This window comes from Phalaenopsis equestris, unplaced genomic scaffold, assembly GCF_001263595.1.
Source record: "Phalaenopsis equestris unplaced genomic scaffold, ASM126359v1 Scaffold232314, whole genome shotgun sequence".
Taxonomy (NCBI): Eukaryota; Viridiplantae; Streptophyta; class Magnoliopsida; order Asparagales; family Orchidaceae; genus Phalaenopsis; species Phalaenopsis equestris.
In genome coordinates, this window is record NW_018250280.1 from 128,305 (window position 1) to 151,623 (window position 23,319).

At 34.3% G+C, this 23,319-nt stretch overlaps 1 protein-coding gene across 2 annotated transcripts in view; it reads left to right on the top strand.

Moving 5' to 3' along the window:
• LOC110038250 (ubiquitin carboxyl-terminal hydrolase 22-like) overlaps positions 1 to 12,185 on the top strand; it is a 28,504-nt gene extending 16,319 nt beyond the window's left edge. Inside the window, exon 3 of one of the 2 annotated variants that reach the window (XM_020743023.1) lies at positions 12,132 to 12,185. In XM_020743023.1, the coding sequence (XP_020598682.1) occupies positions 12,132 to 12,160 (29 nt within the window). In that variant the 3' untranslated portion in view covers positions 12,161 to 12,185. Of the gene's footprint in view, positions 1 to 9,142; positions 9,998 to 12,131 lie in introns of those variants that run through there. The other variant, XM_020743022.1, reaches the window with a different exon arrangement.
• Positions 12,186 to 23,319: the final 11,134 nt, after the last annotated feature.

Consider the following 23,319-nt stretch of genomic DNA (forward strand, 5'->3'; position numbering starts at 1 on the left):
AGTTAATAAAATAGAGGGAGCAGCAGCCAAGGCTCTCTGCCAAAGCAACCCACAAAAGACCACAAGTGAGGCTCACGGCTAAGGCGAACCCGAGGCACAGGAGAAGAGGAAGCTCACGGCTAAGTTATACCCAAATCAATCCCATACAAGTTTCGATATACATAAGAGAGTAATGCACAGGTTTTCATAAATCATCTCAAACCAGCTCCAATTTCCCCAAGTAAGACTCAAGAAATATGCCTAACTCATTTCAAATCAACTCATTTTATAGATAATGCACATACATATATTTTCGGATGACACACTTGATTCCCCCATAATCGTTCAAGTTATTCAAGCCCAACAAGAAGAACCAAATCAAATTGAGCACCCTCAATAAGTTTCACGGGTAGGAGTAGGAAGGAGTAGCCCTAAGACTCACAACCACAACCAACCCAAAACACAACAAGTAAGGCTCAAGGCCTAGGTTGCCAAAAGGAAAGGGGAAGCAAAGAGGGTCGACCGAACTCCCAAGCCAAGGCACACATCACCTCAAAACAGAATATGGCAAAATCAAAACTGAACCACACCGCAAGCTCAAACAGGGCTATCCCAAAGATAAGATCGAGCCCAACTAGGTCTAAAACCGCAACCATCAAATGACCAAAACAGAACTACCACAATCCAAAACCGAGCAAGGGCCAAAACAGATAAAGCCACACCCCAAATCAGCCTTAAACCATTAAGGAAAAAGCCTGCACCTGTATTAGTCTCGAAATAACCAGCAACATATAGATCTCACGCCAAAATAGGCCTCATAATTAGGCAAAGAACAAGAACTAGAGCAGGCAAAACCAAGTCCCGACGGAGGCCAGAAACCGAGCCACTCAAGGCTAAAACAGGGCCCAAGCAGGGACAAAAACTCAAGCTTTAACAGAAATTAAAACTCCAGCCATCTTAAGGTAAAACCGAGTTATCCCAAGCCAAGAAGCAACCCGCATATATTTCATCAAATTCCGGATTAGTTAAAGACCAAACCGAGCCGAGCAAGGCTAAAATTCGAACCCAGCAAGGTCCAAAATCGAGCTGCAATTGAGACCTCCAACACTAAGCCACAATAAAAGTTAGAGCAATATTCTCATGCTAAATAAAATAAATAAATAAATATGGATGAAAAGCTTCATAATACATATCCCAACATGCTTACAAGAGGAGTTAAATTTATCTCAAATCCACGTTTCAACCTTCCTATTCAAAGTAATAGGAATATGCTACGATTTCATCTCAAGCTAATAGAGAAAATAAGAACACTTATATCATGCTATGTTTGCACCATCCTAAGCAATTAATCAAATCTCACCCTTGAAACAAGCTCACATTTCATCTTTCACATGCTCTTAAAGTTAATATCTCAAAAATACATGAAGGAAACGTGAACTAGCATGCTGTATCATCCAACAGAGCCATGTTCGAAGGCTCGGCAGAGAGAAAACCGAAAGGAAACAGGGCACTGAGAAAAGGGGGGAAGTAGAGTACCTTCTTAATGCAAATGTAAAACACTTCAACACAAGAAACCACCTCAAGGAGATGCCCTCACAGAAATCTCCTCCTTGAACTCCTCTCACAACCAAAATCTCTACTCTCTTCTTTTTTTGCAAACTTTTTCAACAAACCCCAAAAACCCCAAAAGAAATTATGATTTTTAGGCAGAGAAGAGAGGAGAAGAGAAAGAAGATCACCCAATCAACCCACGGTACTCGAATCGGGCCAAAAAAGAAAGGACGCATTCTCTGCTCACAGAAGGCGAAACAACCGAAACATCCAGGACCAAGTGGCGAGCCTAGTGGCAGCGCAGCGAGGGAAGTATCGGAAAGACAAGGGAATTGCCAATCGAGTGCTTCAGGGAACAAACTCGTCAGGGTCAACTTACCAATGAAGGAAGCTCGCAGCTCGTGGAGGCAGGCGCGGCTTTGGGAAGGAGAGTCGCTAGCAGAAAGTGTCGGGTGGAAGGCTGGAGCGCAGCAGAGAATAGGTGGAAGCTTTTCAGAGCACGAGGGGACCTCAAGGAAGCTTCGCGAGAAGAATCGGGCTTGGCTAGGGCACGCGCTCTTGATTAAAGGATTGACCTATATCATTTAAGATTTTAATGTTTAATGTTTCAATAATAGGTATTTTAAGAATTCCAATGGGTTGGTTTATGATTTGAGAGGACTTATTCTTTGGAATTTAAGGGTGGGGACTTTCAGTCCAACAATGATGTGCTGTGAAAAAGCTCAAGAAAGTGATTAAATCTGTGAATAAGGTGTAGCCTTGGGTTGAGATTGAAAAATTATTGAAAGAGTTAGGTTTGATAAAATTAGGATGAAGTCAAATGGAATTTGGAATGAATTGGACTTGTTGGACTTTGATGGAATATTTCTGGTTTGAAAAAGTTTGATTTAAAAAAAATTGATAGATTTGGTTTTGAACAATTTGATTTTGAAAAGTTTGCTTGTGAAAGAATTGGTTTTGAATCATTTAATCTGATTTGAAAGATTTGATTTCAATGATATAATTTGATTAGTTTGATTTCAGAGGTTTGAATTGAAAAGTTTGATTTGATTGGTTTGATTTCAAAGGATTGAATTGAATAATTTTTTTATCAGAAAAGTTTAATTTTGAAAGATTTTGTTTTGAATGATTTGATTTTGAAAAGTTAGAAAAACTTCCAGAAAGAAGTTGAAGGCCTAACTGTAAGGTTTATCTAGACTCTATAAGGAGACTGTGGACTAAACTAAATTTTGGGTATGACGTCCCCAACCAAGATACCCATGATTTCTCGTTGTCTTGGGTTCATCTATAACTAAGATTATTATCTCTACTGTTGTCATAGTGATGACAAGAGAGCTTAACTCGAAGGTGAATCGAGACTCTCTAAGGAGACTGAATATGTGGACTAACCTAAACTCTGGGTATGATGTACCTGGTCAAAATACCCATGGTTTTCTATCTTCTTGAGTTCATTGTTTGGCTAAGACTATTAATCAACTTGATAGCCAAAGGTCTACACTATTATCGTAGCGATGACGAGTTAGCTCTTTTTTATTAAATGGTTAGAAGTGCCATTATTAGTAACCATGGGTTACTTCATCTTATGACACCTACCGAGTCCAAAGGGGTTATAGGGTTGGGGTTTTATGTCGTAGTCCTTAGCAACTAGCGAGGAGTATTTAGTAATCCAATATAGGCTTTTAGACTTAGGCTATAATAAGAGTTGTTGTTGATTTATCATGATGTTGTTTCAATTGTTTAAGTTGATGAATTTAACTATTTGATTTTGGTGGATTTGATATTTTAATTTTTTTTGGTTCAGTTTCGTAGTTTGCAGGTCAATATGATAATCAAGATGTTCTGAGGTTGATATTTTGCATCGAGTTTCATCATAAGTTTCAATTTCTAGTATTGGTTTACTATTCCAAGTTAAAATTTTGCTATTAAAATTCACCTTCTACAAAAGGTTTTCATTTGTATGCCATTTAATTCTCGTAAAAAAAAAATAAAAATTGCACACTCATATGTGTTTGTATGAGAATTTACGATAAAAAAATTGAAAGTTTGAAGGATTACCATGCAAATTGCTTTAAGAAGTTATAAGCCTAAGTAATTGAAAAGGTGTAATTATTGAAGAGGTGATTACCTAGATGATCTGAAGAAGTATTTTGGAAGTTTGAATTTTTAAGTGCTTAACAGATTAAGGTATTTTAAAAGTTTAAATTGTTTTGATTGTTTTAAAGTGTTTTTTGTGAATGAAAGTTTAAAGTATTTTGAAAGATTTAAAGTGTTTTGAAAGTTTTTAGTGTTTTGAAAGTCTTAATGTGTTTTGAAAGTTGAAAGTGTCTTTAAAGGTCTTAAGTGAATGGATGTTTATTTGCTTGAAAGTTCAGAGTGCCTTTTTTAAGGTTTTAAGTGCATGAAATTTTAAGTTTTTGAAAGTTTAAAGTTCTTTTTTTTTTAAAAGTTATAGGTAAATGGAATTTTAAGTGTTTCAAAGTTTACGGTTTATTTTTAAATTTTTTTAAAGGTCTTTATTGGTAAATTATTTGAAAAATAAGTTATTGTAAGAACAAATTGATTAAAAATTGTATTTTTTAAGTGGTTTAAATAATTTGAAAAGTTAGTGGTTTGAAATTTTTTTTATTTTTTATTTTAGAACCAATTTAGGCTTGATTATTTAATTTGTAAATTAACATAGCTCAACCAAATAAGTTTGCAAGTAACATATCATTAACACCTAAACTTGCAAATAACTAATCCTAAGCATATGAACATTTCATGCCTACGCATTATACACGACCAACACATGAGAAGTTCCTTCACATAAGCAAACTACACATTGAACTAAGTGTCTTACATGTAAAAATATGAGATGTTAAGATTAAGTGTTTTGCATGTTAAGATTAAGTGTTTTTCTTTCCCCCAAACTTAAGTTTTTAAATAATAAGTATGTAGTACAAAAAATTTGCACAGGTGAAAGAAATTTGCAGGTGAAAGAAAACAGTAAATGCATAAAAATAAAATTAACCTGTAGAAGATTCTGAGTATGAAACTTAACTTTTGATATTTTGCAGGTGCTAAGTTAAAAAGTACAGGCTTTAAAGCATTAAATGACATAATATATCAAAGAATTTGCTAAGAAAAGATAAATTAAAGACAAACAGTAAACTAAAGCAACTAAAAATAAAGCAACTAAAAATGCAACTAAAAATGCTGAAAAATAAAAATCCACAATTTACTATTACATATATTAGTTTAATAGGTTCACAAACAAAATACATAAATTGTTCCACTCATATCATCAACAATAAAACATAAAAACAAACAAAACAAGAGAACAAAAAAAAAAAAAAAAAATAAAAAAAAAAAATAGGAATTAAATAACAATAAAAAAAAAAAAAAAAAAAAAAAAAAAAAGCTGCAAAAAATAAAATGTCTCTTCGAGATCGAGCTACAGTCGGAGAAGCACTCGAACCCTTAGAGACGGTCACCACCTCAGACGAGTTACAGCCGGAGCATCTTCTCGTATCAGATATAGTTCGCGGAGGGAAAAATGCCTCAAAGGTAGCACTTAGAAATCTACCATTCAAATCTCCTTTTCTAAGCTAAAACAACCTCTATATATAGGGATTTGGGCTTATATTAAACAATACTTTCAATTAGGAAATAGAATAAAAAAAGAAGTTATATAATAAAGAAGGATTTATAATAGGTGGTCTCATGGAAAAGGAAAGAAATAGAAAAGACATGCATAAAATAGGCAGGAAATAAAATAGAAGAATCATATAAAGGGAAAGGAAGAAAAAGGGAAACGAGAAAGAGAAGGAGAGGAATTTTGGGCCGTAGTACTGTAACAGCTACAGTACCACGTTCGCGGAACTGTAGCTGTTACAGTGTTGCGACTGGGAAAAATCTCCCACGTTAATCTCCTAGGATTGGGGAAGCTTTGACCTCATTTGTCAAAGCCTTTAGTGTAGAAAAGTTTTGGTGGGGGTTGTTCGGGAAGGGGCGGATCTAGAGAACCTTAGGATAAGACTAAGGTTGGGCTGTCGTGGATACCAAGTTATGCCGGAGGAAACCCAAACTGTAACAAAAATAATAATATTATTGCTGAAATTCAAATATTACAACAGGACTAGTCAAAACAAGAAATAAACAACAATAAAATAACAAAACAAACATAAAGACACAACACAGACTCTAATAAGGGTTGTAGAAAAATAAAATCTCTTTGGGGTCGAGCTTTTGCCGAAACACCACTCGAACCCTTGGAGACAGTTATCACCTCGAACGACTTACAGCCAGAGTACATTTTCACCGTCGGATACAGCCCTTAGATGGGAAGAATGACTCGAAAGTAACACTCAGAAATTTGCACTGATCCAAATCTCCTTTCCTAAACAAAAATAACCCCTATATATAAGAGGGATTAGGACTTATATTAAAAAATGCCAATTAGGAAATAAAATACAAATGCAGTAATATAATAGAAAATGATTTATAATAGGAGATTTTATGGAAAAAGAAAGAAATAGAAATGATAGACATAAAATAGGTAAGCAATAAAATAGGAGAATCATAGAAAAGGAAAGAAAGAGATAGGGAAACGAAAAAGGAAAGCGGAAGAAATTTGGGCCGCGGTGATGTAACAGCTACAATACCGTGTCTGCGACACTTTAGCTGCTACAGTGCCGCGTCCTGGGAAAAGCTCCCGTGTCACAACGTGGGCGAGCTTTGCTGCCTCCCTTCTTCCTTTTTTACTTCTATACTGGCTCGACAGAGGTTTTCCTTTCCTCTAGCACGAAAGCTTTGCATCCTCTGCTCGAACCTGCAAGCTTTTCCTCTACTCAAACCCATAAGCTCCTACTTTGACCGAGAGCCATTTGACTAGGATTGGTAATGGTTGGTTCTGCTCTTCACGCACAAAACCGATCCCCTCCCTCTTCCTTCCCTTTGGCTAGGGTTCGACGTGATGTTGCTCCTCTGGCAATGCAAACGTCGAAACTTCTACGGATGCACATTGTAAATTTTTCCTTATTTTCTTTTTCTTCTCCTTTTGCCATTGCTTCTCCTTTTGTGTTTTCCACTCTCGATCTTCGTATTCTTTCTCTCGTTCTCTCTTTGTTGGTTTGTTTGAAAAGGGCATGCAACTCTGAAGTCAAAATTATAGAGATGTTTCATTATCATTAATATTGTCAGTATTTTCTATTATTTATTTACTTAATTTAATTAACTTATCGTTATTATAAGACTGAATTAGAGTAGAATTTTATATATCAGTATACACTAACTCCACCTTTTTAGGGAAATTAACATACTTTTGCTTGTCGTAAATACAAGCTTCCCAAAAATTTCAGTCTATAGACTTCATATTCTGAAGTTTATTTTTAAAAGGAAGCGACTTCATACATTTATCAGTTATATGGTGAACCATGCTGTGCTAAAGATTTGCATCAATCCTTATTCTAGCTACTTTAATGTATTTAAACTTCACATTGATCAAATAAATGGTATCTTCAATGTTGTCTCGAGTCATCATCATTACCCTTTTAGTCAACTTCCACAATTCACCTGTGCGAGTAATCACATATCTTTTCTTTGCAAGCTGATTGAAATAAATCGAATTTCTCTTCAAAAATTGAACATGCTTAACAGACATTAGTTTCCACACTGATCCATAGATAACTACATGTCAACATCGCACTTTCCAATAATATTGTGGGTCTCGTTACCTCTCAAATATACTTTCTTTAGATCACATTCAGTGTAGTTTTTGAACGCCTCCTTGTTGGGGTAAACATAAAAAGAGGCACATGACTTTACTTTCCATTCAATACTATCTAGGGATAAAATATGGGAGTCACTTTGAATTTCATCTGTGGAGATATTTATAGAAAGTTTTCTATCTAGAACTTCTCTGCCAACCATCTTCGGAGTTTTGCAGTTCGTTTAGAGTGGATTTCTTCCCACGTTCCAACATTAACTTCTTCCTTTTCCTCTTCCCGACCTGGACTTTTCTCTTTTGATCTTGAATCTATCTTTGCTTGTGTTTCTATCTAGATTCATTATTCTAGTTTCAACATTTAAAGTATAATTTTAAATTATCACCGCTCGCCTTCTTGTGAACTTCCTTATTAAGCACTAACCCGACAACATCATCAAAATTTAGCTTTATGTTAGTTGAAGAGTTACTCATCACAATAACTTGTCTATCCCAGCTATCTAACAATGAAGATAAGAGTAACAATGCTCTTATCTCATCATCAAACTTGATTCCAACAGAAGACAGCTGGTTTATCACAGTTTTGAAGTTATTCAAGTTTTTAGCCACTGGACTACTATCCACGAACTTCATATTGAGCAATCTCTTCATTAGAAATACTTTGTTTGAAGTTGAAAGTTTCTCATTTATTCTTATTAGTGCCACCATGAGATCAACAATATTCTTCTGATTTACAAAGTTGAAAATAACATATGAGGAAAGCGAAAGTCGGATTAAACCTTGTGCTGTTCGATTAAGAACTTCTCATTCTTCCAGATTCATCGATTCCAACTAGTGGTAAGTATAGTTTATTTTGATTTAACAAATCTTCAATTTGCATTTTTCAAATAGGAAAGTTCGAACTATTGAAGTTTTTTGTCAGCCTTTCCTCCCACTTGAACTATAGATCTTTAGAAAATCCCGCTCCCATACCACTTGTTAGGAGAGACGTGGAAATCAACTCGAGAGATTCAAAATAAAACTTAGAACAAGAGCGCACAAAGTAAGAAATCACAAAAATACAATGAACATCAAAATTTAATATGAAACAACTTGAGAACGGGAAAAAACTACAGAGCTATATCACACCAAGAAATTCACTATAAAGAAAACGAGGAGAATAGCGTAAATTACACTACGCTTAAGCTTCTTCATATATTGGAACTCAAGAACACTCCCTCTCTTATGCAAGAGTAATTGAAATCTCGTCGTTAATATGCTCACATCCAATTTGCAAAATTGAAATGTAAATGAGAGTATTACAAAAATATGGTTATGGGCGCTGACCTTTGGGTTTTGCAATGTCATGCTCTCGGGTTTCTGAACTTGATTGGGCTCTTCGGCGCTCCCCTTGGGGCGTGGAGTGTCGAGCACTCAGGTTCTTGGATCTGGATTGAGCGTTGCAGCAGCGCCCCCTTCCGAGCGCTGGGGTGGTGCTGTTCGAAGTGCTGGGGCTCTATGGCCCTCTGTACAAGAAATAAAATTTTTTAGAGGCAGCACCTCGAACCAAATGTAGGGGAGACACCTTCCTACTCCCTGCAAAGTTACCTGCCAAGCATGAATGGCGATAGTTAGGGCTCTCTAAGTGATCAATTGATCAACACAATCAGACTCCAAATAATAACAATGTGGAGGTAATTGAAGGTAGTCGGGACAATCCCTTTCTTTTAGGGGAATGCATCATGACCTTGAGGCAACAAAAGATGTGGCACAGGAAGATAGACATTGCGGATGGATGGTTTCAAGGATATCTCACATTTGATTAGAAAACTGCACTATTTATTGCTAGTTTCATCATATCTTCTCGATGTTGCGTGTGTTTACAAGACTAAAATTTTTAAAGATGAATATATTTTGCTGTGAAAGCAGGCTGCGGAGACTGTTGCATTGTACACAAGGTTTTCTCCGGTATATTGAGATCAGATGTTACTTGTACAATGTGCGGCTACACATCAACGACATATGACCCTTGCATGGACATCTCATTGGACTTAGATTGCAGCAATGAGTCTCCAACAAAAGCTAATTCAAGCCCTTATGTCTGCCATGGAGGAAGTGATTATTTTGTCCTAACTCAGAAGTGTGGCATGTCTACGCTCCTGGGCTGTTTGGAGCGCTTTACAAGGCCAGAGAGATTAGGTTCTGATCAAAAATTATTTTGTCAACATTGTCAAGTGAAACAAGAATCTCTAAAGCAGTTATCTATAAGAAAACTTCCTATGGTTTCTTGCTTTCACATTAAAAGGTTTGAACATTCCCTGCAGAGAAAAATGGCAAGGAAGATTGATCGTTATGTGCAATTCCCATTTTACTTGGACATGTCGCCCTTCCTTTCTTCTTCAATTATAAGAAGTAGGTTTGGAAATCGTTTTAGTATTCATGATGGAGATACAGATGCAGATACGGAGTTTGCTTCAGAGTTTGAAATATTTGCAGTAATAACACATAGTGGAAAATTAGAATCTGGACATTACACAACATATTTGCGACGAAATAATCAATGGTATAAGTGTGATGATTCATGGATCACTCTTGTAAGTGAGAATACTGTGCGAGCATCACAGGCATACATGCTATTTTATGTCCAGAAGATTCTTCACTAAAAGGCAAGTGAAAACGTGTTCGCCTTTTGATTTTGTTATGGAATCCTGGGAAATAGCGTGTTTAAGTGTGAAACTGCAATGGTTTATTGTTCCATACTTTTTATTTTCCTACCATTCAGCATATAGTATACTTTTTTGGGATGTTAGCATCCGGGAAGCTATACAGGGAAACTAGTGCATGGGATTCATTTTGATTCTTGAAAAAAAAATCAAAGGCCCTGCTTTATTTTGGCCTGAGAATAGATTTGGTTTAATCACATGGAATTAATTTGATTCGTATGGGCTTGAGATATTATTCTTGTAATTGGTAATGTTTAGAGAAGATTGTCTTCATCACCTTTTCTATTGATTGTACATAGATGAGAAGTTATGATTCTTGAATTTCTCATTGCATTCCATTGTGAATATATTTGTTGAGATAAAAAAAGAGAAGAGGTGGTTATCCGTAAAATTTGAAACAACTTCTTTAGAGTTTCCTTTTAAGGGATGAATTGCCTGCTGGTTCACTTGAGAACACCTATTTGACCACTTTTTGTTGTCAAATTGGTGGTTTCCTTGTTGCTCTACTTGAAACCTGCTATGTGAGGGTTGTTCTATGTTAATTTAGTTATTTCTCCTACTTCTTTACTCAAGAACACCTATTTGGCCACTTTTTGTTCTCAACTTGGTGGTTTCCTTGTTGCTCTACCCAAAACCTGCTATGTGGGGGTTATCCTATGTTAATTTGGTTATTTCTCCTGCTACTTTACTCGACAACACCTATTTGGGCTCCTTTTATTATTAACTTGAAGGTTTTATTATTGCTCTACCCAAAACCTGCTTTGTGATGGTTCATCTATGTTAATTTGGTTAATTCTCCTGCTGCTTCACCGGAGAACATTTATTTGGGCATTTTCTTTTTTCGTATTAGCTGGTGGTTTTTTTTACTACCCGAGCTTTACATAAAATATTTTTGAGTTGTTTTAGCCCTATAGGCTGTAGATTCCTTGCTGAACTGATTTGATATTGAAGCTTTTGAAAAATTGTATCTTGGGGAGGCTTTATTTTATGCTTCCCTATTATTCCCCTACTTGAAATATATACAAGTGGATTTTATTGGACTTTGGGGCCCTTGAAATTTTGTTTTAGCTGCTCAGTCTTACTTCCTGTTACCTGCCCCTATTCAGGATATATGTTGGATACTAACTTTAAGTTTTAAGGCTTTATGTAATTTACTTTTTGGTGGCTTAATTTTTGCCCTTCTTGCTGGGCTCGGTTTTGCTTGGTGATGGATCTGTTTTGCTGCTGAGCTCAATTTTTCTTATTGATGGATGGATTTCTATGTTGTGTTGAGAATTTGTCTCTTGCTACCCTCTCTACTAATCATTTTTCTTATTTATGAAGAATAAATAGACGGTATATCCATTTGTTCAATATTTTTATGAAGATTGAAATGCCAAGTTCTTTGGCCTGAATTGACCACAATGTAGTGCCCCTTTTGATATCTGTTGGAGAGCTACAGTTAATTTCTTTTAGTAAGAAAAAACTCTATGGCAAGTTTTCTTTATTCATCTGATTTGAATTTGGAAATTGTGAAAGCTTATCTTGAGAATTTATACTTTTTGCTTCCTTCATTTGAATAATAAATTCTCATTAAAAAAAAGGAGCATATGTAATATTAAACTGGTTTATAAGTTTGAGGTGAAAGGTGACAGACAATGATGCAAAGAACCATTGATCAGCTTTTTGTAGCTGAAAATATGAAAAATCAATATTCAATCAGTGAGATGCCCTTTCACTCCCTTAAGTCGTTGATAGCTCTGACCCTTCTTAAAAAAGATTTGAGAACTGGTAGTTACAAAAGAACAGATACTACAAATATTACACCTGTGAAAAGAACAAACACTACATATCTTTAACTGATAAGTCTAGATACTACACAACAAATACCATGATACACAATAGACACTACACAATAAATATTACACATCATACGATAGATACTACATTTGTAACATGTCACATATGACACATCACACCCTACATTATATTTCCTTTAAAAGTACAGGTATTACATAATAGATATCATTCATTAGGCATCGCCACACTGTATACTGTTGATTGATAAGTTAAGATACTACATATCACTTATCCTAACATCACATATAGGTGCACTACACCTCGATAAGTTCAGATACTATCTTACATAGGTACTTTATATCTTTAATAAGATGAGTTTATATACTATTTATATTTGCACATCCATTGAATGACAGGGTCTAGGGCTGCCCGATTATATGGTTGATTTGTTGGTGACCTCTAGTTGATATTGATGGGTTGACTTCGAAATATCAGTTTCCTGTGGGATCGAGATAAAAGAGAATAGAAGTTTAGTCTGAGCCAAACCCTAAATTAAAATCATATATTCCACCTTAAATTTTTATATGCTTATCATTTAACTTTTTTTTTATAATCTGCAAATGTTTATTTAATCCCTTTATACTATGCAATTGTAATTTGTTTGTAGTTTCATCAGAATTAACCTGGTACACCTTTAGTTGTTTCAATTTCTTTACTTTTCCTATTACATAGTTCTTTCTTTACTGTAAATTTCTTTTCTTTTATATTATATTGTATCTTTCTACATGTTTCTTTGTACCTTTATTTTTCGTACTTTGTTACATTGCTTCTTTTTCTTTCTTTATTGCACTATAGTATATACATTTACTTATATTCTTGCTTTTAGTTACTACCTTTTAGTATGTTCATACAATCCCCTAGGATAGGCCATTCGAGGCATGGTTTCGAGGCATGGTTTTCTCTTTTTTTTCTTCATCCATTTCTTGGAACGAGATAACGACGTGGTTGATAGACGATTCATCTCCGAGAGGCAGTTGGGACTACAAAAAAAGGTGGAGATAGAAACATCAACCAAGCTTCGATAGATTTAAATAACATAACTATAGGACGCCGAGTTCGCTCTTCTGGCACAACGTAAGACCTCATTAACTATTTTTTAAGACTTTCAATGATTTTATATCATATGATATAAGTCATAATTTTTTTTTAGGATTCTGAGGTCGTTGTTCGGTACAACATAAATCCTCCTAATTCCTTGAACCATTTACATATGAAATGTAGATACAAGTCCCGAATATCTAAATAACTTGCAGGACTGAAACATCAAATAATTTCTTTCATAGATGTAAAACCAAACCATAGTTTAGTTTGAGATGTCACTTAATCTTATTTGGTATCTTTGACATCTCCTACTCTTCGCTCTTTTGGATTCTAGAAATATAGGGAATAACTGTTCCTACTTGAACCAATCCCACTTGACTTTTCCTATCAGCAATCATGGAAACCTAAACGTTGAATTCTTGAAGACGAAACCCTGATCTTAATCGAGAGTTTTCTTAGGTGACTTTGATTGTATAAGATATAATTAACTATAGAGGATTGTCCCTATAGGGAGTTAAGAACCTAGATTAATCTAAACCCTATCTAATTTGTGTATTAGATAAGAAAATCTGTCGGCTATAAAATTTACTGACCAAAATAGAGGCATAAACTTTTAAGTTTAGATAGTCAAGCCTACCAATAAGTGACATATTCATCTTTCAGGATGAGATCATTTATGGTACTGTGCTCAGCTATTAAACTATTAGATATATGAGGTCTATTCAGTCTCATCATATTCCAAAAATAATAAAACAACAACATTTTCACAAAATTAAAATTATATTATATATTGTATTAAATTTAAATTTTAAAATCTTTTTTTAAATAAAATAGCCGATAGTTTTTGGCGACTCCGCTGGGGATTCATTCTTCTCTCCATTTTGATTATGAGGTTTTGTCTTCAAGCATCGACAGTGTGTCCATGTCCCTAGTGGACCAGACTATCATTCTTTCATTGTCATACCTTGCTCATTTCTTTCTTGAACATGTATAACCAACTCTATTTGGATTCTAGAGCCATCTATTTAATCACTCTTAAATAGAGAGGTTCTGGAATCCCTAGACCTTCAGAATGGGTCTAAAATGGGATGAACCCCCAATAGGTGTGGTAGTTTAGGAGGGATGTACCGAAAGAAGCTTGATACAAAATCTACCTCCTCTTGTCTCGGACTGGGTCCTACACCTCTTACTACCTTTCTTTATAATATTTTTGATTTAACTAATTAAAATATCTAACCAAAGTTTAAAATACATATAAAAAATATTTGTTTGGATAAGTCTTGAAAGAGATACCCAGTTAAACAACTTTGTTTGGTTTAAGAAATTCGTCCTAAATTGTTGCAGCAATGACAGTAGATATCATGAGTCTAATTTCTGGAAAATTTTCAAATTACAGAAAATGACTTCACCAAAATTGATCTTCGCCATTGCCACTGGGATGGATCTTGCTGTCAATAAGAGCGAGCTACCTGATAAAACTGTCATTCACTTTGAACAAGGATTTGATAACCCCGATATCAAATTTGGAGACATCACTGATGTTGAGTTAAGAAATAGGATTCCTGAAATAATAGAACCAATAATAGAATATAATCTGAGGTCAACACATGAGTTCCCGCCCTTAAAGAGGGCATTAGTTGGGAAAGACATTGTCACTGTTGCAAAGTCTGCTAGAGTTTCCAGAAATACCTCCAAGACCATTGTTGCTACTCCCATCAGTTTAGTCACCTCACTTGTCACTATTCCTGCTCAAGTTTAAGGAAAGGGGATTATGGACGAATCTGTTACTATGAAAAGGTTGATGTTCTTAACATCGCCTTCTATGTTCTAGATAGAATCCAGTTCAAGGTCTGCACCTCTGACTAGAACACAAAGGAGGAACAAGAACTGAAAGCTAGATAAAATCAGGAAAGTGAAAGAAGCTGAGATGATTGCCACCTCAGCTTCCTTGGATGAGAATGAAGAAGTCAGACTACCTAAGACCTCTCCCCTCTTGAAGGGAAGCAGGTTTCATCCACTGTCCGCCACTCTTGATGAGGAGGACATTTTGAAGATTGCTGCTACACCACCTCGATCTTATAATCACAACAACCAAGTGAAGACTAGAGAATTTGTACCTTTAGCATGTGTTCATACAGTCTTTGAAAGATTGACAAAGAAGGAAGGATGTTCTATTGTCATGATTCTCAACAGGATAGGACGTGCGGCCCCAAATGAGGAGTCAGATACTGAAAAGGGACAAGTTTGTTTCACAACCCATAAGGAAGGTTACAAAAAGAGGAGAAGGTTTTCTTCTTTGAACCTCTAGTAAATTTTGTTCGGATGGTTATTGTGTGGATTTCACTTCTCCCAGTGTCGCTCCATTGCTGCCCAAAATTTTCGTTAAACAGTGCTGGGAGCCAGTGTTTCTCCTTCTGTTATTGCCACTTCTGCTACTGTTGTCTCTCCTAATTTTAGGGATAGGAGATTGATTAAATACCGTATCGGACAAAGAGTAAGCTAACCAATTATACAAGATAAGTTTTTACCTTGTCGAGAGAAGTCAAGGAATAGTAAGAGGTTCCTTGCCGATGTGTCTGGTTTAGACATTAGGCCCACCAATTCTCAACATAAAGATATCACCAATGAATCACTTGACCCTAAAATAGTACATCTGAGAAGATGGTGTGGCGGCTTAGGGTCGCTAAATCAACATATACGGAAATACCCGAGATAGAGAATTATGGGTAAAATTCCCAGTTTGATGTGTTACCTACTACGGTTTCTACAAAAGAGATTACTTGTCAGTTATCACTAGTTGATTTGGTTGAGACAAAGTTGGAGAAACTCAGGAAAGACATTAAGTAGTTTTTTGAAGAAAGAAAAGATGAATTAGATGATGAGGAAGATCTGACTGATTATATGGATGGAAACTTTGCTGAGATAAATGTTGTGGAGACTAGAGTGTCTTCATCCTTACGAGAGGCACCGATCGAAGAGAAGTTTGAGGAGATGCTTAATAAAAAATTGGGTTCACTTGAATCAACTTAAGGAATAAGACATCTACATTCTCTAAACTTGTATTTAAGTATTAACATATTTACTAGTAAATTTTTTATGAAGTTCTTTTTCTTATGGATATTCTAAGTGGCTTTAATATGACAATTTGTAATTTTTCTTGAAAATAATAGAAAATAAAAAATCATATACTTGACTGCTAGATATTCTTATACATTTAGTATTAACTTGAGTTATTTTAAATTTTTCTTAAGTTATGCTATGATATTTAGTATACCAAAATATAGAAATCTATAAGCTAAATTTTGTACAATAAGTCATATTTTTATGTAGTAAAGGAGTTACTTGAGGATACGTAACATTTAAGTTTGGGGGATTTTGATGCATTTCATACATTTTTAGACCTATATTTTATGTTTATTTTTGGTGATATTCAGCTTTAAAGGAAGTTATTTTTCATGTGTTATTGTAGGTTCATGATTTTTAGCACTTGAAGCAAAAATGAAGCACTAAGGATAGAATTTGAAGTCAAAATGGTGTTTTGGAAAGAAAAACTTAAAGCCGATGGTGCCAACATGAAGGAAGGATTACAAAATAGCAGGGGTGCCAACGGTACCAATGACACCATTTGACAGAGAGCACAAATTAATTTCAGGGCATGGGCATCGACGGTGCCGTCGTGGGCGCCGTCGACACTGAAGTCGGTGCAGAGTAAAATTCTAGAACATTCTACAAATTTGGATGCTTTTTGAAGAGTAAATTGATACACCTCCTAGAAAACAAACGCTATGCTCTATTTAGAGCGGAAATTTGATCAGAAAAAGGGGGGCTATTGTTTCATTGTGTTTTCTTTAGTGTTCCATCGTGTGTATTGTGTAGAGTGGTGACTCTAAGTGTGATTTCTCGTAAGATTTATTGGAGAGGGAGAGAAGTGAGAAATTTCTTCTTCCCTATATCTTTGAAGAGAGAATTAAGAGTCTTGTAAAGAGGGAAAGTGTCCAAGAGGAGCTACAAGGGATTTGCTTTGAGGAAGAGTTAAAGATAAGTGGTGTTTGTTTATTATTGTTGTATAAACTTTCTTTTATTTATGAAATTATTATTTTGTTACATCTTTCTCATGATGTATGGGTAGTTTTCTTTGTATTCCTCCCTACTCTGAGATATGGTGAAATGAAGTGATAATTTGGATGTGCTAATTTTAAAATATAAAATAAATTGTGATGATTTTTTCACTCCGTTCTTAATTTACTTTTTGATTTGGCCAATTGAAATGTTAACATCTGTTGTGAAACATACTATCCAGGAAAAGGAGTATGAGTTTCACAACAAAGCGAGAATCACATTTGATTTCATGAAGGAGTGTTTCATTCATGGAATTGAGTGCAAATAAATAATGAAATATATATTACTGGGCAAAGAATTGGAGATTCTAGAGTGACAGACTAAAATCTCCAATTTGGTCTTAGTGTTTAAGAACTAAAGTGAGAGTTAGCCTTCAGAGGAGGGGAAGGGGGAGTTCAAGAGCAAGAGCCAGTATCCTCCCAGCCTAACCATTGATTTAGAGACTAAACCTAAGATTAGTCAATGATTCTGTATAACACTTGCCTGAGGGTAGAGAATTAAAGTTGCTCCTATTTGGCACAAGACATAGTAAAACCATTTATCTCTCTCATTTAACCAAAAACTCAGTGTAGTGGGAAAGACACTTTCTCATATTAGATAACTTCACCAAAAAAATATAGTTTGGTAGTTATTGCTTAGCTTTGCTTTAGAGTTTCTCTAATAGTTGGTAATTTAGTTCTGATAGCACCGTAAACATTTAAAATTAGTGCAGTAGATTTTATTTATTGGTGTGAATTTTCTTTTTTAAATTTCCAATACGAATTTACACTTTTTTGTGGGATCGATATTTGGGGTTAAAATAAAAAGTTTTGTATTACTTAATAATGATACATATACTTGCATAGAATCCCAACATAAATTGCTTCAATTTCTTATTCATAAATAAAAAATCAAGTTTTTTGGTGACATTGCAAAGCGGAGTCAACTTTTTTAATTTTACGCATTTATAATTTTTAGATCAACCCTCCACATAAGTTGTTAAGTGCACCTGAATTGAAGCCAAGTGCTCCACCCCAAGACCTATTTAAAACCATCCTCTTCATGGCCAAAGGAGAGAGTGCTTGAAACCTAGGGGAAACTCTGCCAAAATCTCACCAAAGCTTCTCCAAACCATCCTAAGTGCAATTCCACTATTCTCCAGCCCTAACTCCCACTATCCAGAGCCAATTTCCTCAGTGAATTCTCAGCCAAAACTAGGATATAATCCTCCACACCTCCAAAGTCTACCAAAGTTCAATTAATTGCGCACACACCATCCCTTGAGTGAGAGGGTTTGATTCCCCATAGAAGCCCCATCATTGAGAGCATCAAGCATAGCTCTGAACCAACACCTAAAATTGAGAGGGGTTTAAAGTTTATAAGTTCCTTTAAATCTCTTCCTTCACTTACAATACAAACTAAAACTTAAAATAAAAAAAAAAGTGTGGGATAGATATTTGGGGCTAAAAAAAAAGTTTTATATTACTTAATAATGATACATATACTTGCGTAGAATCCCAACACAAATTGCTTCAATTTCTTATTCATAAACAAAAAAATCATGTTTTTGGTGTTACTGTAAAGCGGAGTCAACTTTTTTAATTTTACATATTTATAATTTCGGGATCAACCCTCCACATAAGCTGTTAAGTGCACCTGAATTGAAGCCAAGAGCTCCACCCCAAGCCCTTCTATTTAAACCCATCCTCTTCATGGCCAAAGGAGAGAGTGCTTGAAACCTAGGGGAAAATCTGCCAAAATCTCACTAGAGCTTCTCCATACCTTCCTAAGTGCAATTCCACTGTTCTCTAGCCCTAAATCCCACTATCTAGAGCTAATTTCCCCAGTGAATTCTCAGCCAAAACTAGGACATAATCCTCCACACCTCCAAAGTCTACTAAAGTTCAATTAATTGTGCACACACCATCCCTAGAGTGAGAGGGGTTGATTCACCACAGAAGACCCATCATTGAGAGCCTCTACCACAACCCTAGACCAACACCTGAAAAACCACTTCCATCAAAATCATGCCTATATGTTTCACCTTAACACAGGATCTTATCTGAAGTTTCGTTGGACTCCTTTGAAGCTTCTCCAACCATCTGATTGAGGCTACACCTCTCAGACAAAGGTATTTAACTCTCCCCTCAATATGAGCTGAATTTGATTCTCCATGCTTATATGCTATATTTCATGCTCGATCAACCATATAAATATGTTTGACTTGAGTAGCTAAAAGTTTAGGAACAAAACCCATGTGATTTGGTTGAGTATCGAGAGAGATCTTAAGGTTTTAATGTGGATGACTCTCGGGTTAAGGAGATTGGAGATGATGAATGGATGCCGTCCATTTCTGTGTTTATTTAATGGAAGGTCATGATGGAGCAGGAAGAGGAGATAGAACAAAATAGTGGGATGCATGGTAGCTGAGGTGGCAGGCGACATCAAATGGTGGAGCGCCGCGTGGCTTTTCTGAGCCGCCGTAGGATGAGCTGGATAAGTAGATAAATAGGGATTTTTCTTATTTATTTAAATGCAAGAACTTTGAAAATCCATAACTTTGCATAGAAAAATTATAAAAATAAAATAAAAATACTTTCTTGCTCAGTGAACAGAGGAGAATAATGTGGACTAAAAATACAAATTATTTGTTGAGTGTCTGATTTTTAATTAATTAAATGGTCTTTGTGGTATTTTAGTTTATTTTAATTAAATAATGCTCACAATGGCATGAAATTTTTAGGGTTTGTTTCTCATGATAGAGGAGATGTCTCTCTATTTTTTTCAAGGTCAGAGAGCATCTCTGTGCTTGTAACCCTAATTTTCAAGCTTGGATGACTATTTTGCCTTAAATTAATTAGAAGAATTAAAGTATCATTTGGAAAATTATGAGATATTTTTTATTAGGTTCCCTCCGGTTATGGAAGCTTAGGAAAAATATCATGATGGTTTGAATAATTTTTTACATTTCTATAATTAATTAAATGGTTATATCTTGTACTAATTTTTTAAGTTATATATTAATAAAAAATTAATAAAATCAATTACATAATGCCTATAATAATCTTGTTGATTCACTATAAGAGTTTAAAAATTATTTGATTAAGATTGAGTATTAAAGTTGATTTTATATGAAAAATAATATTTTTGTACAAAAATAATTATATTAAATTAAATACACTTAGGAAAATTATAAAAAGTGATTTCTGAGTTCCTTCTGAATAGGAGCAATTAGAAAAAATAAAATTTTTTTTTTGAGAAAATAATGCATTTTTGAGCTATATTTTGAGTTAAAAATAATTAAGAATATTTAAAATCTTCAAAAATATAAAAATATTTCAAAATGCTCCTAATTGTTTCCTCATCACTTGAGACAAATTAAAATATTTTTTCCAATTTTTTCTAAGTTAAAAATAAATTTTTAATAGGCCTAAAAATGTATTTTATTTTATTTCCCCATTAAAATAATTATAATAAATGAATTAAAAATCATAAAAATATAAAAATTGGTTTCCTTGAGTTCTCTGAACTCATAGGTATTTAATAAAAATATAAAAAATAATTCTTGTAATTAAAACACATTTTCTATTTAAATAATCAATAAATTAAATAATTATAATGAAAATTTAATTTAAAAAAAATCGTGGAATTTTGCCTAAGCGTTTCACTGACCTAGGTGAACCTCTAACAATTTTACCAAAAAAAAACTTTATTTTGATTGATTAAATTAATTAATATTGGAAATCCTATTTTCAAAGTTAAAATAATTATTTAAAATAAATTAAAATTTGAAAAAAACCACATTTTCTCTTCTTATGATTCAATTAACCCATGGATATGGAATTCTAAGATTTTCAAAGTCATTTAAATTATGCTTAATGAGTTATGAAGTGGAGAATCCTAAGGGCAAAATGGTAATTTTAGATTTTAGTGCCTTAATCAAAATTTAGAATTAACCAAAGGAAAAAAATGAATAATTTTGATGTTAATGAGTACTTTGGGATGATTTAAACATAATGGGTCAAGAGGTAGGAACCAATTTGCCATATTTTCAAGATAAGAGTAAAGTTGTAATTTTCTAAATTTTCGGGAGTTGGAAGTTAATCAAAATCAAATGATTCTAAAGTGATGGACTTAAGTTAGGAAGATGACAATTCATTTATTTTAAGCCCACAATTAGATATGATATGATATTTTAATAAGAATACATATCACCTAAATTAAAATTTTAACAATTTTCAATCCTCCCATTGAGATTTTTAAGGGCTTGGTAGTGACATAGGCTCGATATTTAAATTTATTTGATAAGATTTAGAAAAAGGTAATATGATTAATGTTAAATACCTCTAAACACTATAAGCTCAACTTTAGTGATGGGTATAAATTTTTTAATGTCCTAAAATTGTCCTAGAGGCATCTACCTACATAACTATTAAGTAAAATGTCAGCTGATTAAGTGAGTGCCCTGTTCTTGGGATAATTAAAATGTCAAGATTCACCAAGTAATGGGGTAATATTAACTTAACCCTGGATGATTAATTGAATAATATGGTAAGTTAAAAATGAACTTGAAATGTTTTAAGATATCTTTAAAGCGATTCAGGGTCACTCCCCGAACACTTTGGAATCTCTTGGATATTTTGAAGAGCAATTTGAACTTGCTATATTTTGTTCTAAAATCATCCACTAAGATATTTCGGGGTTCACTGAGTCATAGTTTAAGGGTTAGGAAACTACACCTTCATCTACTCTTACAATTTATTTAAATCTCCTACAAAATTATATACATGCTGCAAAAGCCTGCAAAAGCTAATCTTTCAAAAGCTAATCTTTCAGTTGAAATGCTGAGAAGATGACGGATATGCTTTTAGAGTGTTGTTTAATTCCTATCATTTTACTTTCTGCAATCTATCCTTATTGTAAAATATTATAACTCCTTGGTTGCACACTTTACTTGTAAAAACCAAAACCAATTAAAAAAAATCAATAATTTAAAATCCTAAAACAAATTGTTTCAAAGGTAACCATAAATCATTTGAAATGTCACTAAATATAAAATGTCATTTTGAATTTACGGGAGTCCCTCGGAGGAGGTAACCCATGGTTGCTAACAAGATTTAAATAAGTGTAAAAACTTGTTGAAGCTAAGTAAACTCAAAATCAAAAAGTGATACCAGAATGAGAGAATCGTGGGATCCTAACTGGTATCACTCTAGTTAACTTTAAGCCCCTTCATAATGATTGAACTTTAAACTTATCTTTAAACCTTAGACTTTAGGACTGATACTTTGCCAAGGAGCCTGGAGTTAGCTTTGTGGGTAGCCTTCTTCACCATAAGGATCTACAATAACACATCTTTTCTTAGAACTAAACAACAAGACATAAGATTTTGAGATCATCTTCCTAGTACGACATAAATCCACAACTCATCTTTAGACTTTTGTATAGCTCTGCTATGCAATTTAAAAACTTACTCATTTTAGTATTCCAAGGTTATCGTTTCTCACGACCTAAATCCTTACATCTTATAGGATATTTGTGTGATCGTCTCACACGAATGTAAGCCCTAACTAATAAAACTGACAGGATGCAACATTTATATAATTCTTCTCAAAATTAAAGTTGAACCATAGGATAGCTTGGGAAGTCACCGAGGTTTTAAGGATCTGTGAGAACCCTTAGTTCCTCTTCCTTTAGATTTCATAATAATGTTCCAAATTTGAGCCATTCCCCCTTGACACTGCTTTGGTCCGATCTTTTAAAAAGTCCTGCCCCTTAAAATTCTTGATGACAATATACCCTGGTTTTTATCGAGTTTTCTTAGGAAAATTCAGTTATCTAAGATATAATTAACTATATAGGCTTGCCCTTATAGGAAACTTTAAGAACCCAGATTAATATATACCATATTTAATTTTTTGTATCAAATAATGAAATTTGTCAATCAACAAAAAAAAATGATCTTTTGCAGACTTAAACGGATGTCATGAATTCTTTAAATTATTTAATCGAGCCTCACCAATAAGTAGTGTGTCTACTGATGCACAAAAAATATATGCACTTTTAGACCCATAGTTTATACTCATTTTTGGTCATATTGTGCTTTAAAAAAGGTATTTTTTATGTTTTATTGCAGATTGATGATTTTTAGCACTTGAAACAGAAAAAGAAGCAAAAAGAATGGAATTTGGAATCCAAATGGCATTTTGGAAGAAAAAGTCTGCGCCGATGGCGCCAGCATGAAGGAGGAGTTCAGAAAAGCGAGGCCGCTACTGAAAGCACAATTGACAGAGAGCACATAAATTAATTTGGACCACGGGCACTGACTGCGCCATTGTGGGCACCGAAGGCGCCAATGTCGGTGCTGGGCGAATTTCTAGAAGATTTGACAAATTTGGACACTTT